Source organism: Perca fluviatilis, chromosome 15 (genome assembly GCF_010015445.1).
Source record: "Perca fluviatilis chromosome 15, GENO_Pfluv_1.0, whole genome shotgun sequence".
NCBI lineage: Eukaryota > Metazoa > Chordata > Actinopteri > Perciformes > Percidae > Perca > Perca fluviatilis.
The window spans coordinates 5,171,273-5,189,779 of NC_053126.1; the positions used below are offsets into that span (position 1 = coordinate 5,171,273).

The 18,507-nt window shown below is 41.4% G+C and overlaps 1 protein-coding gene across 1 annotated transcript; it reads left to right on the top strand.

The window, feature by feature from the left end:
* The first annotated feature begins 1,532 nt into the window (after window positions 1-1,532).
* On the top strand, window positions 1,533-15,484 carry cdc42ep1b (CDC42 effector protein (Rho GTPase binding) 1b). Its single transcript, XM_039825688.1, has 4 exons — window positions 1,533-1,705; window positions 7,045-7,581; window positions 8,576-9,123; window positions 14,468-15,484. The coding sequence occupies exons 3-4, from the start codon at window positions 8,673-8,675 to the stop codon at window positions 15,091-15,093; spliced, it is 1,077 nt and encodes a 358-aa protein (XP_039681622.1). The 5' UTR covers window positions 1,533-1,705; window positions 7,045-7,581; window positions 8,576-8,672; the 3' UTR covers window positions 15,094-15,484.
* Window positions 15,485-18,507: the final 3,023 nt, after the last annotated feature.

The following is an 18,507-nucleotide window of genomic DNA, read 5'->3' on the forward strand; positions in this document are numbered from 1 at the left end:
TTGTATTCCCATCAGCCTCCTCTCCTGTGTCCACCCTGCTCCTTTTTCTCTTTCATCCCATCAGTCAGTCAATTCCGCCTCTCCTGTGTTGCCACTTTTCCCCCACCTGCCATGGGATAATTATTCTTAGGCATTAAATTCATTCTCTTTTGTCAAATCTGCATAATAGTCCCTCAGCTTGGACCTTTGGGCTTCTGTTCATCCAATGGAATCTCTTGACTATTTTTTATTTCTCAGCACTAACCCTTCCTCCATTAGGTATAAGTGAAAAACAGATGTCCCCTAATCTCTGGAACTCACTGCAAAGCAATGATCATTCTGATTATTTTTTTCAGTGAGCACAATTTCTTATCTCATTTTATTTATTTTGGACAAGTTACTATTATCTGGGCTTTCTTTGTTGTGTCCTGATAAATGTCCTGCATATATGTGTTGATACAAACATCACACACACTCACAAGCCTGTGTATCCGAGCTCATATTTCTGTTTTAAATCAGCAAACACACTGAGGCAGAAGTATACACTGCCACCATGTCCAACTGCTGTAGCATTTAAATATCTGTTCAATTAAACCAAACAACGTTATCATTCATAAATCTGTGAAGGGTAGAACAGAGTGGTTGTGAACAGCAGTTTCACTGTGGAAATGCCTTTGAAAATCACATCAAACGGTTAAAAATGTCCTTTGAAAACTGGCTAATGTCTTACAGTGTTCTGCTGTACACACATGCATACGCATCCTCACAAGCATGCACACTATTGTTGCATGACCATGAACGTCAGAGATGAGTGTATTTTTGTCAAGAGTGAGGGGATGACGGGTCACAGAGAGAAGAAAGGTTGATGACAGCCATGGGGACCTTTTAAGAGATCATGTTTACAGACCTGAGTAAAGGTCAGAGATGATTGAGTGTGTGTGTGTGTGTTTTGTGTGTTTGCTGCATATCTCAGCTCATGTTGGGGTCATTGAAGCCTATGTCAAGTTAAAGTAGGTTCACATGTCGGACATTTGTCTAAGGCAATGGCAGACAGAGAGGATCCAAGGTTAAGACCTGATGAGTTCAAGCAACAGGAGGCTACACACACACAAACATACACACACACACACACACCACACACACACACACACACACACACACACACACACACACACACACACACACACACACACACATCTGGAACAAACTTTCAGAAAACTGCAGGTCCGCTGCAACTCATTTCTTTTACTGTCCGTCAAGGCTGAAGACTTTTCTGTTTGATGCTACCTTTTTAAGTAATTGTTTATTTCTTACGCTGCACTGTAACTTTTATTCTTGTATATCTTATATCTGTCTAATTCTATTTTAGCTGTATTATATTATGTTTTTAACTGCTCTTTAATTTAGTATGTAAATCACTTTGAATGGTCTTGTTACTGAAATATGCTTCACAAATAAAGCTGCCTTGCTTTGCCTTCACATGCATTATTTCTTCTTTCTGAAGTCCACCAACCTCCTCCTCCTCCTCCTCCCTCTCCTCTTCCTCTCCATCTCCATCTCCTTCCACTCCACTTGTCAGCCGCAGCAGCCGCACAGAGCTGCTCCGCTGATGCCAAGTCCATGTCCAGAAGGAAACATACGGTGCGGAGCGCAAACCGACCAACCGGGTGACAGAGAAAAGAGGCGGTGAAGTTGTTTCTCCGCGAAGGGACTTCTTTATTCTAAGGTAAGCTCGTTCTGAAAAATGGATTTTGTAAATCCCTTTGTTTGATGTATGTTGCGTAACGTGTACTGGAAATAGCTGATGGGCACGTGAAACCAACAGCAAGAGTTTTGTCTAGAAAGTAACTACACAGCCGACATTTAATCCAGTCTGGTTGGTTTTCTATAAATTAACGCCCGCACGTATTTTCTGTGCGTAAAAGTAGAGCGCAGTGAGAGTGTCGCTCCACCTCGGATCTCTTACAAAATCTCTTATCAACTTTTGCATCCCTGTGCGCACGTGCGTACATCACTGTGCAGTAACTTGGTTAAATGGTGAGTTGAGTTTTTTCTTTATTTAAACGATTTACACACAATCATGTAATCAACTCAGGACCTGATCACAGCTATAATCACTGATATTATACAGTATATGTGTGAACAACTTGCCTGAATGCCAATTAGCAGCATTTGTCTGCTTTAAACATCTGGCATGCACACTTGAGACATCAGAGCTCCAAAGTGGACAAACCATCTGTGGCCAGGTTGCATCATTATTCAGTATGTAAATATGTCAAGAGGAAGCACCTCAAAAATCCTGACAACATATATGGAAAACAAACTGCATTACAATACAGGACAACTTCAATTTGTGTTTGCGATGGTGAGATAGTCACACGGATGTCCCTTTCACGAGAGCTTACATTATGTTCTTCTGCAGCGTTACTTTCCATTACTTCAGTGGTAATCTAAGTTTTTTTAAGGTCATATATCAATAGAACTTGCTATTTAAATACAAACCTAAGCACTGTATTATATGTCATATGACTTCAAACAGTGTTAGTAACATGAACTGCAGCTTAGTTCTTCGTTCGGGGGTGGTGAGACTATGTTTGGTGGAAACAATCAAAATCAATTGGTCACCGTGCCACAGAACAACTGTGCTGGGGTCGGGCCAGATCTCAGATCAGTGGGTTGGCAGCCTGTCAGGGAGGTGGCGTCATGGTGAGAGAGACTGTCCTACGACATATACCAAACATCTGGACACTGTGTCTGTCCCTGCAGCGGCGTAGGTCTTCAGCGGACACGTCAACAACAAGCCAAAAGGACCAAAACATATGTGCATAATGATAGGTTAACTGTGGGATTTTAAAATGCGGATAGGTTTTATGAATTTATGAAGGCAGCTGGAAAAATGTTCTTCAAAAGGGGGCGATCATGACATTGTGATACAAAAATAGGAAAAAATAAAAAACCATTACAAATTTAAATAGTGATAGTGAGTGAGCCCTTAAAATGGAAATGGAGTCTACCCTGCCGCAAATCACTTACACTTAGACTTTTTAAACAAGACTTATATTGAGCTTTCCTTTAAACGGCCACTTTAACTGTGCCTCTGTTAGTTTGCTAGGTGGAAGTTTGGAGAGGCAACATTTCCTTATGCTCTCTGTCCATCATGTGTTTGCCCTGCACTGCTGCTTGGCCTCGTTTGTCTGTTCTGTTGACAAAAAAAAAATCATAAAACTAGTGAATGATGGCCAGAGTTAAACCTGACCATAAAGATTGACTGGGTTGCTTAGCCTGCTGTTGTTTTGTAATGTTTCTGTGTGCTGTAAAAAAGGAGTCATTGAACTGGTTGAAGAGGTCTAATGTGCAGTGAATTCTTATCTCAAATGCCTCTTCTTGTGAGTTATGTTGTTGACTCTGTAGTGCATTAAGGAAAGTGTGAGAGAGGGAGTGAACAGGAAGTTCATTTACAAGTCACAGTGCTGTGAGAAATATGTCATTTCACACTCATCTGTGCTGAAAATCTGATACTGTCAGACATGAACCCATGTCATCACACCAATATATCGCACATCCTAATCGGATATGATTACACCCATAAATTATCACAGTTGTAGGACTGCATGCAGTGCAGAGACACATACACACACCCTTACCATAAGGACCTGGCAGGCGTGTGTATTGCCACGTTGCAGAAGTAGATCTTTTTAAACTGAGCGCATGTTGTATTTTGGGGCCAATGCGTAATGGTCATGGTGCACTGACCTCAGCCACAGTTAGCTGGTTCTGTGCTGTAAAAGGACCACGGCCTTCCGGTCCAGCGGAGGAAGCAACCTCAGAACTGACCCACTGCCCTGTGTGTGTGTGTGCGTGTGCGTGTGCGTGTGTGTGTGTGTGTGCGTGCGTGCGTAAGAGCATGTACGAGCACACAGATGTACAGTATGTCTTTCTGAGCCACTGTGATTGAACGGTCCCCTCAAATGTCACCAGAGCCCTGCTCTGCAATTTGTGGCTCTGTGGTACCAGATGTTTGCCTAACACATTTAATCTGCTCACACCAAAGAGACTGACAGAGAAGGGAAACAGTTCTGGCAGTATGTGTGTGTGTGTGTGTGTGTGTGTGTTTGTGACAGAAGGGAAAGAAAGATAAAAATGCCACAAGATTGATTGAAAGAAAAGCTGAAAATACAAGTCTGGTTAAAAGAAAACACATAAAAAAAGGGGGTAAAAATGTGTTTCTTATCAGCTTCCTCAGATCCTTTATTTGATGACCATAATGGATGGCGTCTGGCCTGCTCCCCCCCCACCCCATCTGTCTCTGTCTGCAATCACTTAGGCAGCTCACGCAAAAAACAGGCTTGTTTATGGACGTCTGCAGGTACAAGATAAATAACACGTTTGGCAGATCTAAATGTCTTTCTGTGTGTTTCTAATGAGGCCATGAAGTTCCCAAAGTGAACTTCTGTGCTGTTATTTCTCTTTATTGTGCATGAAGAGATCTGAGTTGAGCTGCGTTTACTGCTCACAAAGCCATGAAAGAAAAAGGAAACCATGTAAGGCTGATAGCAGGGTAAAAGAAATTGGCAGCTATAAAAGCATCTTAATTACACCATGAAAAGCTGTGAATTCAGCATTAAATGACTGAAATACAACAGCTAAATGAAGGACTGATAAAAGAGAAAAGAAAAAATCTAGTTAGGTAATTAGGGGTGAGAATTGTATCCAAAGGTATTCTTAGATCTGGGAACTTTCCGATATGATTCTATCCAAACTTGGTGTTGACACTGACAGTGGATGTTTTTCTCCCTTGCTAATGTTTATCTGCCTCTCACCTACTCGTGCCCCACAGGCCCTAATCTCCCCGTTAAGCTAAATGTTACTGAACTGGGGGATCAGACATGGTTAGGCAACGGCTAAAATCCATCATACCTCCCTATGATGGATTTCTCTGTATGAATCATCGCTCTCCTAACTCTTTTTGTCACACCCATACTTTCATCTTCCCTCCTTCCCTATTCCTAGGTTACAGACAGTGAATTCTCCCTGTGATGACCTCCCCCCCCCTGGCCATTTGTCCTGTTGAAAAACTGGGATTAGTTAAAGATTTAGGGATGGTAATCTGAGCCCAGGCCAGTGCCCAGTAAGAGTGGCACCATCAGCTTGTTCAAGTTCTTATATCACAGGTCCAGATTGGCCTGGCCATGATGTTAATCCAACACTGGATGCGGTTTGGAGAGGTCATGTGGTTGGAGCTTACCAGTGCTCACTATCCAGGAAAAACATACACACAGGGCCTTTGGAGTTTTTTTTTGGTGACATCTCTGAAAGGGGCTGCACACGTTCAACTGGCTGTTGTTATGTCACATACAGTTGTTTAATTAAAAAGAAATTGTAAAAAATTGCAAGGATCCCCTCTAACATAAAGATCACATTTGGAACATCCATACTTTAAAATATACTGCAAATAACAATTATTTTTCCGATTAATTAATTAGTCTTCACAATTTTAAGAAATAGTGAAAAATGCCACAATTTCTCAGTCCAAGGCGGCATCTTCAAAGAGCATTTTCTGTCCAACCAGCCGTTCAAAACCAGATGATAAAAACCAGAGAAAAGGTGTGGCTGGGTTAGCTCAGTAGGTAGAGCAGGCGCACGTATATAGAGGTTTATTCCGCAACGCAGTGGCCGTGTGTTCGACTCCGACCTGCCGCCCTTTGCTGCATGTAATTCCCCCTCTCTCTCTCCCCTTTCATGTCATCATCTGTCCTGTGAAAATAAAGGCCTAAAAATGCCCCATAAAATTATCTTAAAGGTCCCATGGCATAAAAAATTCACTTTATGAGGTTTTTTAACATTAATATGCGTTCCCCCAGCCTGCCTATGGTCCCCCAGTGGCTAGAAATGGTGATAGGTGTAAACCGAGCCCTGGGTATCCTGCTCTGCCTTTGAGAAAATGAAAGCTCAGATGGGCCGATCTGGAATCTTCTCCTTATGAGGTCATAAGGAGCAAGGTTACCTCCCCTTTCTCTGCTTTGCCCGCCCAGAGAATTTGGCCCACCCATGGAGAGAGAGAGAGAGACATCATGGCTTCCAAACGAGCAAAGTGGCAGTTGGTCAAGGCCACACCCCCACCCTCCACCTTGCCCCCCCCATCTCTCCTCCTCAATAGCTACAGACACAGAAATGGCACATCCTAAGGAAAGCTCATTGTGGGACTGGCTCTAGTGGCTGTAATTCTGCACCAAGGCTGAATTTGGGGAAAGAGACTTCAGATACAGTATTAGGGGACCATTAAGGTCTATATAAAAGAGACTTCAGATACAGTATTAGGGGACCACTAAGGTCTATATAAAAGAGACTTCAGATACAGTATTAGGGGACCACTAAGGTCTATATAAAAGAGACTTCAGATACAGTATTAGGGGACCACTAAGGTCTATATAAAAGAGACTTCAGATACAGTATTAGGGGACCACTAAGGTCTATATAAAAGAGACTTCAGATACAGTATTAGGGGACCACTAAGGCCTATATAAAAGAGACTTCAGATACAGTATTAGGGGACCACTAAGGTCTATATAAAAGAGACTTCAGATACAGTATTAGGGGACCACTAAGGCCTATATAAAAGAGACTTCAGATACAGTATTAGGGGACCACTAAGGCCTATATAAAACCATCCAAAGAGCACCATGTCATGGGATCTTTAAAAAACAAACAGAGAAAATCAACAAATGGTTGGCATTTGTGCTCAATAGATAACTTAAATAAATTGATAATCAAAATAGTTGAAGATTGTCTGTAGATCGACTAATTCCCTATTCATGTCGTTGCGACAATGAATATAATTGTAAACTGTAAGTGCTGTTCACTCAGGAGAGAATAATGGAAAGTGCTTGTGCTGAAATAAATATTAATCAAATGAAAGTACACAAAAGACTCTTCGAAGTCCCTGTTGTACTCAGGTTTTGCTTTAGTTGTGTGACACATTTATGTGCGCCTGAATGCCCCTGCTTTAGTCTTTGGTCTTAGTCTGTAACTCACATCTCTCTCCCTTTTCTCTCTCTGTTCTCCTAGCTGGCTTTAAGTGAACTGAATGAAAACACAGAAGGCCCTCTACCTGGAAACCATCGGGCCACTAAGTGGATTGAAGAAGGCAGAGAGCAAGTGAGGGAGGGAAGACAGAAGGGATTAGCAGCTAATCCAGTGCATGGACAATCCTGGATGAGCCTTATTTTTTCTTCCACGATGATGCAGACAAAAGAGTCGCTGGATTACTTCACACTACTTTATTGGCCTTTTTAAGAACGCTTCAGCCACCTTTTTCCTCTGCTCTGATTGTTTTCGTTGCCTCTCAAAGGTCTGGCGCCTTGGGTACAAAGGGGACCAAGGGAACTGAGGATAAAGACGCGGAGCGACAGGCCTGGTGACAGGATGTCCCATGGACAGTGTGGTGCCACACATGGATAAACGGCTTTAGTGGTAGACGGTGCATGGCAGTGGACCCCGAGCTCTCTCTGCTTGGACTTTGAGGAAGACAAGTTCATGAGACGCACACAATCCTCTCAAAAGTAGAGATCTATTGAAGGCTCCTGCAAAAAGGACTCGCTGCCAGTAAGCTACAGAGTGGAGACGCTGCTGTGTTCACACATTGATATTATGATTACAGAAAATGGTTCTTCATGCATGCGTTTCATTCAGTTGCTTCAGAAAGGTGTAGGTGTGATGCTGCAGTAAAGAGAATAGCGGACACGTCAGACAAACTAATTTACTAATCCTTGTAAGTCAACCCGAAACCTAAATAGTAGTGAGAAGGGAAGCCACGGTCTGTGGGAAAATGGCTGTATAAAGTGACTCAATCCAATTACATATCCTAAACAGAGTTATTTATACATTTGTGTGCTGGTAAAACATAGCGTCCAGTCTCAGTTTGTTTTTAAAATTCGAGCTATACGTATGTAATAGCTTCTTTTATTAGATTTGGGTAAAAGGCAAATTAAAGAGACTTCCCGGTGAGGTGATCCTCTTAGTGTTATAAGTAAAATGTAAATTGAGACTGACTACAAGTCAGTTCTCCACATCTAGAATGAAGTGAAGACAGTGCAAACCAGTATATTTCATGACTTTTGTCACTCAAACCAGCTAAGATGTTGCACTGAAATCACGTCTAAAGTTATTTGCAGTTGCGGCTTGACTTTGTTTTTCTAAACTGAACCAACCAACAAGAGTCCAGCCAGCCCTAAACTCTCCAACCGCATACGCTGTGGTAACCAGAGGAAACAAAGTATCGCCTTGTAATTCACCTCCTTTGTTATTTTGTCACAGCTGAAAGCTGCTGTTGTGCAGGAGAAGTGAGCTGAGCGTTTGGTCATGTGCAGTACTAACGGTACATGAGAGGAGAAAAGAGAAATAGTAGAAACTGGCATCTTTTCAGTGTAGACCCAAAAGAGAAACCGTGGGCCGACGGTGGATGAATAGTTGGCTCTGGCCGTGTGGAGAATGGATTATACACACATTCTCTGCCGGCTAAACAACCACATTTTTGGGTTTTCTGTTCTCACTGTCCTGGCATTTTAATAAATTTTTTTCTCTCTCTCTGGTTTTACAGTGGACCCTAAACTGGAATTCAAACTTGACTGACATGTTATCGGAGCTCAGACGCTCTCATTTAAATTAAAGGGAAATTACGCAACTTTCCAGTCAGAATGAGTCTGGGAAAACTGCCAGGGATCAAGGGCCTTGTGTCTGGCTCGCAGGGGAAACGTCGTTTCAAGAGCGAACTCTCTGTGGACATGATCAGCCCGCCGCTGGGTGACTTCCGACACACTATGCATGTTGGTCGTGGCGGGGAAGTGTTTGGTGACACTTCCTTCCTTAGCAACTACGGGGGCAACCGGGAACCAGGAAGTCCAGACTCAGCAAACAGCTCCAGGACGACCGGGTTCTTCACACGCACCTTTCGGCATGTACGGAAGAACTCTGGGCCGCGTCCGCGAGGGGGCTCCCGGGACTTGTCATCCACGCCACCAGATGTCTCACCCATCATCAAGAACGCCATCTCCCTGCCCCAGCTGAACATGGACTCCAATGGGTGCCTACAGAGGGTGCTGTTCCCCAGCTCCATCAGCTCGACAGATGACTCCTTCTGCACATATGGTGAGATAACATAGGAAATCACTGCATGGGTCAGAGTTTAGGAAGCCCATCTGACCCAGCAAGATCATCGGCCCTGTTCAGACCCGGCATTAACATCAGCTTGGGTGGTTCGATCACAAGTAGACAGCAAAACAGGTGGGAATGCACCCAAGACACGTTGTGGATGACGTTGAGATCTGATCGCTCAGACCACATTTAGAGGTGGCCACATTCTTTTAGCAGTGTGTACGCACATAGGCGCCGATTTATGTTTTCTTCCGTGGGTGCTCACGGGCGAACGCCATAATAAAGCCGTAAAGTAGGCTATATTTCAACTCAGGACAAATACAGATAGGATTGGAGATGAAAAGTTTAACTGGCACGTAACCGCAATCAGTTTCGTGGGAAATTAAGAATCAATGCCACCGACATAACCAATCACACTATGACAGACGCTCCACTTAGCACCAACTGTAATGTTTAATTTGAAATGAATGTAGCCTACTGGCAGTCTGGCACATGTGGGTGCTCAGTATTTTCTGTGGGTGCACCCATGGTATCGGCGCCTATGTGTACGCGTATGTGTCTTGGGCTACTGCCTACTCAACTGACGTCCTCTGCGTAAGCTGAAGTGTAGCATTCTGAAGACAAATGTTATTACCAGGTCTGAACAGGGCCATCTTCATTTAAAGTGAGCGGAGAAAAAGTAATGGTCTCAATAAAGTGAAGCAAAGCAGGATCATACTCGAGTATAATGGTTTATTAAGTAGCAACATAAACTCTTTGATAGCATTCAAAGCCTACCTCACATTATTACATAGAGCTTATGCAGCTAAGCCCAGTCTGACTTTCATAATTTGAGATATATTTAGGTTTCTGTCATAGTTTTAGTGTTTTTATAAGCACAACTTTACCACTAACTGAACTGGCATGACATAACATGCATGTGAAACAGCTAAAGGAACAAAGACAGAAAGGATATATATATATCATATAACAAAGATAAGTATTGACAGGAGGGAGATGTAACAAAGTGAATGTGTTAGTTTAGTCAAGTGGGCCTCAATGCATTTTTGCATAAGCCCAAATTTAAATTACATAATATATGAGTTTTTACTATAAAGTGTGGTCTAGACCTACTCTATCTGTAAAGTGTCCTGAGATAACTTCTGTTATGACTTGACACTATGAATACGATTGATTTTAATTGAAATAGAAATTTGGATACAAATCAACAAAGACTGCAATCGAGAAAAACAGGTAAGCTTTAGCAAAACAATTCAAAGTGTGGTTTCTAAGTGTTAATATAAAATAATTTAAATAAATGATAAGATTTGGTAAGATCAGATTCATGAGTTAGTGGCTCAGAAGTTCACTCTAACATGAGGTCATATGGAGCATTTGTGTCTGATGGGAAATATCAAGATCCTGGAGGAGGCATACAGTTAGAACATTTTCTTTTTTGTTGCTGTATCTTAAGGTTACAGGAAGCTCAGAGTCAATGTTCAAAATGATAGTGTTAGTGGAAGACCAGCACTGTATGAGTCACCCTGAATTATGTCCAAAAAGTAAGATAATCATTACAGTTGGAATTCTCACTATTCACTGTCGAGCAGACCAAACAGAATAAAGTCCTGATTGGTGCAAACAGGACTATAAATGCCAGCGAACACACAAACAGAGAGGGTGATGTAGCTCTCTTGGCAACATCGCTCTCACATTCTTCCAAGACAACCAGCAAACAGGCGGCTTCTTCTGAGTCATCTGGATTCACCTAGGCAACACCTGTACACAATTCAGTCTATAAACACAAACACACACAGCTGGTTTAGAAGATACAAAGATACTTAGTGGGCATTTTCCTGTGATCTGTGTGTGCATGTGTCACCGCCTGCCTGAGTGCACACCATAAACACACCATTCATTATATCTGCTAACCAATCGGAGCTTATCAGGCAGCAGTGTGCAGAGTCTGGACTGGAAATCCCCTCCCCGTCTCCAGATCCCTTACCCAATTCATAAGGAATTTGCCCAAACTGAGTGATGTGGAGTTTGGGAGTTTTTTCTTATCAGTGGGTTTCTCAGTTCACCGTCCATGTCATTATTTCCATCCATCTTTTCTTATCTCTCTCAGATGTTTACATGAGTTTGTCACAAATGTCATTATCCACTGCTTCACAGATTTCAGTCTTGAAAACAAAGTTCATCAATAGTGAAAAATCAAGTAGTATTTCAAAACTCACTGTAGGTGCCAACTGTGTATTCATTTAAAAAAAGCTAAAATCTTCTACAAAAACTCAACATTTACATTATAATCCTGCAATCACAATTGAACCTGCAAATGTAACCTAAGAAGGTAAACGCTCCAGCAACACTTGTAGTATAAAGAGCAACTCTATTATCAGATCAGACCAACATGTTTCAGCTTGAGGCCTTTATCAGGGCTTTTAATTGACTCCCATCCTATGCTCCCATCATTAAACACCATAGCAATTTCACTCTCTCTCTCTGTTTTTTCTCTTTTTCTATTCTGTCCCCTTTCAGTAGGTAGCATCATACAGCTCTTAAATGTCTTCCTGTTTTCTATCGCTGACAGACAACTGAGTCCTTCCCTGCAGGGAAGTTTCAGCAGTCTGTTACTGGGTTGTTACATACTGCCACTCTGTGGTGAAAAGATTGAATTGCTAGACTAACAGTAACTCAGCTTGTACTTAAAGATGCAGTAGGTAAGTCTTATAAAACTAACTTTCTGTCATATTTGCTGAAACTGACCCTATGTTCCAGTAGAACTACATGAATTATGTAAAATAAAAAAATAAAAACTCCTTAGGAGGCTTAGGAGACGGTTTGGGCTGCAGCAGAATGGGGGGAGGGACTGAGAAGTTGTCGATGTTCAAATTTGTTGGTGAAGTCCTGGATCTTCACAATCTTACCTTACCATATTATTTCCTCTTTATCCACAACGTTCCACTTCCGGGATTGCTCTGTTGCCGCCGGATCATACTCTTTTCGGCCGGATATCCGTTACCTTCTGCTTTCTTTGGTTGGAATCTTAAACGCCGGTGGATTCATGAGGATAATGTTTAACTGCTCCTCAGATCTCTGCAGGTTAATGCTGATGCTAGGCTAAACCTACATAATAAGTTCATCCAAAGAAAGCATATTTAGATTTTGCAGCTAAATAAGCCTGCTGAAGGCAATTTCTCTCTCTCACTCTCTCTGGTTTTTCTCTCTTTCTGTCCCCTTTCAGTAGCATCATACAGCTCTTAAATGGCTTCCTGTTTTCTACTGTCTGACAGATAACTGAGTCCTTCCCTGCAGGGAAGTTTCAGCAGTCTGTTACTGGGTTGTTACATACTGCCACTCTGTGGTGAAAAGATTTTATTGCTAGACTAACAGTAACTCAGCTTGTACTTAAGGCCCCATATTTTAGATTTGTGAGGACTATGGTTAACTGCTCCTCAGATCTCTGCAGGGTAAATCCAGACAGCTAGCTAGACTATCTGTCCAATCTGAGTTTTCTGTTGCACGACTAAAACTACTTTTGAACGTCCACACGTTCCACCAAAACAAGTTAGCACCGCCCAAGATGATTGTGATTGGTTTAAAGAAATGCCAATAAACCAGAGTTATTCTCCCATCCCGGAATGCTGTGTGGACTAGCCAGACCTTCCTCTTGCAATGCGAGACTATTCCCTCTTCCTCTTTCTTTTTAAGTGTGTTGTCTCTGGTTGAAAATGACATGTTTCAGTATGTTTTGTTAGAAATCTCTAAAAGACGTGTTCGTTTGATTTCTGAGGAGGAAGGAGAGGCTGGGTCGAATTGAAAGTTAAGCAAAAGGTTTAATGAACAACACGATGAAAACGACATGACAAAAACAAATGATACACTGTGGCTGACAGCGGACTGAAATGTCTCCTCTTCAGGAATTACATCAATCAGTCATGCGACATGACAAAACAATACACTGTAAACAGTGGTCTTCAAAATGCTTCCCCTTGCGGGGTCACAGATTGAAGCCCCGAATCTTTCTCAGGATCCAAATTATATTCCTCTCTCTCAGGTTAAGGACACACCTCTGAATTTCAAGTTTACTACAGGTCACAGACAAAGGTTGTTTATCATGGTAGTGCCGATTGTATTCAAGTTTACAGAGTTTGCATTTCCTTTGTTCTAATAAAGTCTGGCTCAACAGGGGATGGCTCTCAACGTTGTTTAAACAATAAGTCTTCTAGAGCTTTTACATTCATGCTAAATAACAGCCATGACCTAATTAATTCTTTAGAAACTTGAGTAGGTGTGAGCCAGACCAATGCTGATTAGGTGTGGTGTGATGCAATCGGTTGATTCAGTGCTTCCTCCAGCTACAGTGTTCATTCAACTAAAAGTACTAGTATTTTTATCAGACATCACCAATGGTTTAACTTTTAACAGTTTTCCAAAAATATTGTATTTTCATTTAGATTTTAGATTGTATTTAGGTTGTGGATTTGCATTTTGAGGATTGTCCAGTCAAATAAATCCACAGATTTAATTTCAATAATGCTAACTTTCACATTTTTAAAGTGTACCTCCTTTTAACTGACTGAGAGACGGACTGTAGTGATGATGTCTTCTATCCTGGAGCTGCTCTGTTAACAGTGAATAATTGGAGTGATATAGGTCACACAGGCACAGTATGGCAATTTAATTGGGATATGGGGACTTTTTAGATTTACTCAAATAATATTAACCTGCATGCAACTAATATTTCTCATTATCTATTTTACTGTTCAAATCTCTAAAATAGCACAATGTCCAATCGGTTGGATTTCCCTTTAAGTGTCATCAGAAGATGACAAAGTGCCTTCAAGTTCAAAATGTACAAAAACATGATTTTATATTCAACGACTTCAAACCAAAATCCTAAAAAAACTACTACTAATGGGCTTGAAATGGAAATGGAAATTGATTTATTTGAAACAGGGACAATGCACAAATAAACATTAAACTTGTTAAACAAGAGAATATGACTTGGGCCAGGTTATAGCAACAATTGCTAATTTCCACCTGTAGTCCCTGGGCAGGTATGACAAATTTAAAAAACAATTAACAGTTTTAAATAGAATTTTCACAGGACTATAAATGACATGGTGTCCATAGTAATTAAAAACAAGCAGTTTAGTAAAAACAGGGGTGTTATCAGCCCACTCACTCTCTCTCTCCCCCCTCCCAGCACACACACTTCAAACATGGTTTGTAACATACATTGGGATCATTCTGTTCCTAAGTTAAGAAAGTCTCTAAGATGTTTTCTTTATGTCGTGTCATTAGTTCAGATCATTTCAGTGACTTCAGAGTGTTTTCTTCTTCTGTCTGTTTGCAGGTCTACAGTCTGGATTTGTCACGCTGCCCCGCCTCTCTCGCATTGACAGACAGTTTTATGATGGAGACGTGCGGAAAGGGTCTCTACCCGACAGCGGTAGCTTCACGCTGACTCGCTCAGACTCCCTCATGTCGTTCACTGTAGACCTTGGCCCTTCCCTTATGAGTGAGGTGCTGAGCTTGATTGACAACCCCAGCTACCTTCAGACGTCCAATCACAGCCAGGCAGCAGGCGAGGAAGAGGAAGGAGAGGACCACAGCTCTCTAACAGAGACGCCTGTGCAGAGCCCTGAGTTGACTTCACCCAACCCCTCCATGAGTAGCAGGTCATTCAGCAGTAACATGAACAACAGGGGGCGCTCTTGTAGCGTGGACTGGGCAGAGCAAGAGGAGGAGAGGGGGTCACTGAGGACTCCAGATGTGTGCACTGGGTCTCCTCAGAGAGCGGAGCCGGCGATGGAGGCAGAACGGTTCCAGAGGGCGGCTGACGTGCTGTCTCGTCATTATGGGGGAGGCTCCTTCACAAAGGGAACCAGGATGGGCAACGACACCCCCTCTCCTGCTTTGTCCCAAAGCCGCAAAACACCATATGCCTTTTCTGAAGAGGAGGAAGAGGTCAAAGTCTAGATGTTGAAAAGTCTTTCTGAAAGGAAGAAGGAACTTCATTGATTTGGTTTGGTTTATTTCGAGTCCGGGAGGCTGAACGTTGTGATATTCTGTTCTTCAATAGAAACATGCTTCCTCTTTCACATAAGGGACGTCAGTGATCAACTACCAGATCCTGGTCTGTATTCAGTTTCTGGACCTTCCCCTCTCTCTGCACTATGTTGCTGCCATGATTTTATAGATTGTTTAAACTATTCTAAAGATAGGTCACTGAATGAGTCGGACACCACACAATGGATTCTTGTCAAGACTAAATATTAATAATTACCTTTGTTTTCATCAGTAACAAAAATGTAAAAGTGAATAACATTTGTCACACCTGCATTAATTGTCCTCATAACAGTTGAATGAACTATTTTTTCACACTGTACATAAACGCTCACTTCATAATCATGATGTTCAACAGCTAAATGTGTTTTACATAAATAAAGATCTTCAGGTTCAAAGGTCTGAGGCGTCAAGTTGAACCTGGAATTTGGGAAATAAGGTTTTATAACACCTGAGATAAAACTTCTGTAGATTGTAAAATAATTAACTGTAAGCAGGAATAATGGTGTTATAAACCTAACATCGTTGTACAATTATAGCTTATATTGATCACTTCATCTGTTACATGTATATAGAATTGTTTATCAAGCTTTTATTTTAGTTTATCTTTTTCTAAAATGATAAAGCTGATGTAATAAAGGCCTGAATTCAGATTTCTGCTTCTTATTTAACATTGTAAACTCAAATCAAAGTCCCTCAACAGCTGTTTTTGCATGAGACCATATTCCACTTTATATGAGGGGGCACCGAAAAGTTAAGTAAGGGTCAGGTAGTTGTGGGGTAAGAAAGATTAATAATTTACTACTTAGTACAATGTATTACTTTACTTGGAGTTGAATAAAAAAAGAACTCACGATTAGGGTTGGGTGTCGTTTAGTTTTTTTCCGATACTTTTGAAAAGATTTAAAAATATATACATATTTAAGGGACCGTTCGTATTTATGGAATGGACCCCCGGAGGAAAATAGGGGAAGGTCATGTGTTTTTATTCTTTGTTGATGGGAGGGTCATCCAATTTTTTTAGTCTACGGGGTAGGGTCTCCCAACTTATGTATTCATGAGAAGAGCAAAATTTCAAAGTGGTTTGTTTGGTGCATATGTATCCATGTAGCTCCATGTAGCTCTCTCAGTCTCGGCCCCTATCGCTAGCCGATGGGTCCCTCCCTGTTTAGTCAGCCAGACCTGTAGCTTAGAGACCGTGGGATTTCCCAAACTGAATAAATTCCGCTCGCACATATAAACACAAAACTGCTTTGCTAGCTCAATCGTGTTGTAACTGTTGTCTGCTGAAAAAATAATTGATTATTTGTGAAATTGTGCAAATTACAGCCTTTTCAAGGGATTTGAGAAGGAAGGAGTGGTAGCATGCAAGCTCCCAAATTGACGCTCGTCTGAGAAATGGAGTTTTGGATAATGTTAAGCTTCGGCAATTTTACCTATGCTAAAATATTCAGTGACCAGTAACAACCAGTGTTGAATTACCCAGTGTGCTTTGCTGAATGGTCTCAATGTTTTATTGTTTTATTTCATGTGAATACTAGTTTACTAGATGAGTAACTTAGTATTTGAAGTAACGCAGGAAGTGTGCATTTAGTTTCCATGCTTATTGTGTTTCCACAACAATGTTAGTGAGTAAATCTACTGAAATGGCCCCCACACCATAACAGATCAGATGGGAATGCAGAGGTTTAGCCATCTATGTCATGGCTGTAAAAGAGACAATGGAAATCTGTACAGCTTTGCCAAGTGCAAATCAGTACAATAAATCTTTGGGGAGGTTTATCATATTTCTCCCAATTGTGTCGGAGGGTCATCTAAAATTTATTTATGAGGGATGGGATGGGAGGGTCAGGTCTACTTTGACTAAAGGTCCCAAAAACCCTCCGATGGCCATTTAAATAAATAATGAACAGTCCCTAAAAAAGAAAAAAAGGAGCACAAAACGACAGAATGACTTGTTTATTGCTAAGGCCATATGGTCAAAATTAAGTGATTTATTAAAAATGTAATAACAATAACTTATAACAATAACTTATTTCACCAGTAAATTGCTGGTAACAGCAAAAACTACCACTAGATGATATAAGGTTATTTTACAATAACTTTGAATGCACCACAAGGCTGGCAAAGTTTCAAGTGAACAAAATGCTACCAAGCGATCACCCGACGTTAGCATCCCATTGACTCCCATTCATTTTGACGTCACTTTGACAGCGAATAACTTTACATCTGAAGCGTTTAAAGACTCTATTTGTCCGTTGTTTATTTCTAAAGAAACACGACAATGTATAAAAGGCTCCATCACCTTGTACCTCACGTTATGGCTCCGTAGCAGACGCTTTTATAAAAATAGGCTAACGATTGTGTCATGACCACGCAACTTACTGTCGCAGAGTAGAGGAATTACCGTATAGTAGAGGAGAAGCTCGCAGTCAGTTTGGACTTACATTAGCTGTTTAAGTTTAATTACTAATGTTAACTAGCATGTTAGTGATCAGTAATTAGCCTGTGCCCATGTTATCTCCTTACATATACCTACGCTCTCCGTCTCTGTAAGATTGAGAATGATTGAGATTTCTCTTGGCACAGCTACCAGAAGACTTACAACTTTCAGACAGGTTGCTCACGTCACATCTACGTTGTCTCTCTCAGTTGGAGGCTGCTCAGTAACGCTCAGCGCTCACCGGAAAAGTGCTTCTAATATCCTTCACTGGTCTCCGTCCAGAGCAACGGGATCTGTTGGTCCAGTCTTATATTGTCTATGGTTGGAATCCTCTACAGTAAAATACAGTCGCACCGCATTAGCTGTCAGTATTTTAACCGTTCTCATAATACATCCATGGTTTAATCCAGCTGCTAGCTAACGGTAGGCTTACGTTACCAGCTGCCAAGTGTATTATGCTAACTAGCGTCACATGCAGCGATGTTTCAGTTGCCTCTAACGTCCGTTTCGGAGCATCAGAGGGCAGCACAGGCATTTCAGTGGCACCGAAATGAGGCACCGAAATCCGCGTTACTATTCGGTCTGGTAGATACCGGTTGTTAAGGCACCGGTGCCGTATTAGCACCGGATTTCGGTACCCAACCCTACTCATGATTAAGTAATGGGTAATTACTGGTCAATAATTGTATTAAAGGAATAGGTTAATAGAGTCTTTACTAGTTTTGTGCTGCTCAATGACTGATTTATAGTTAATTAGTTAATTATATTATTCATGGAGAAAGGGGTCAGTATGTCTAGTCACAGATATTAATGAACTAATTATTATGTAATGATTCATTATCTCTCAGTCTGTTCCCATCATTATTAATTTGGCCACAAATTAG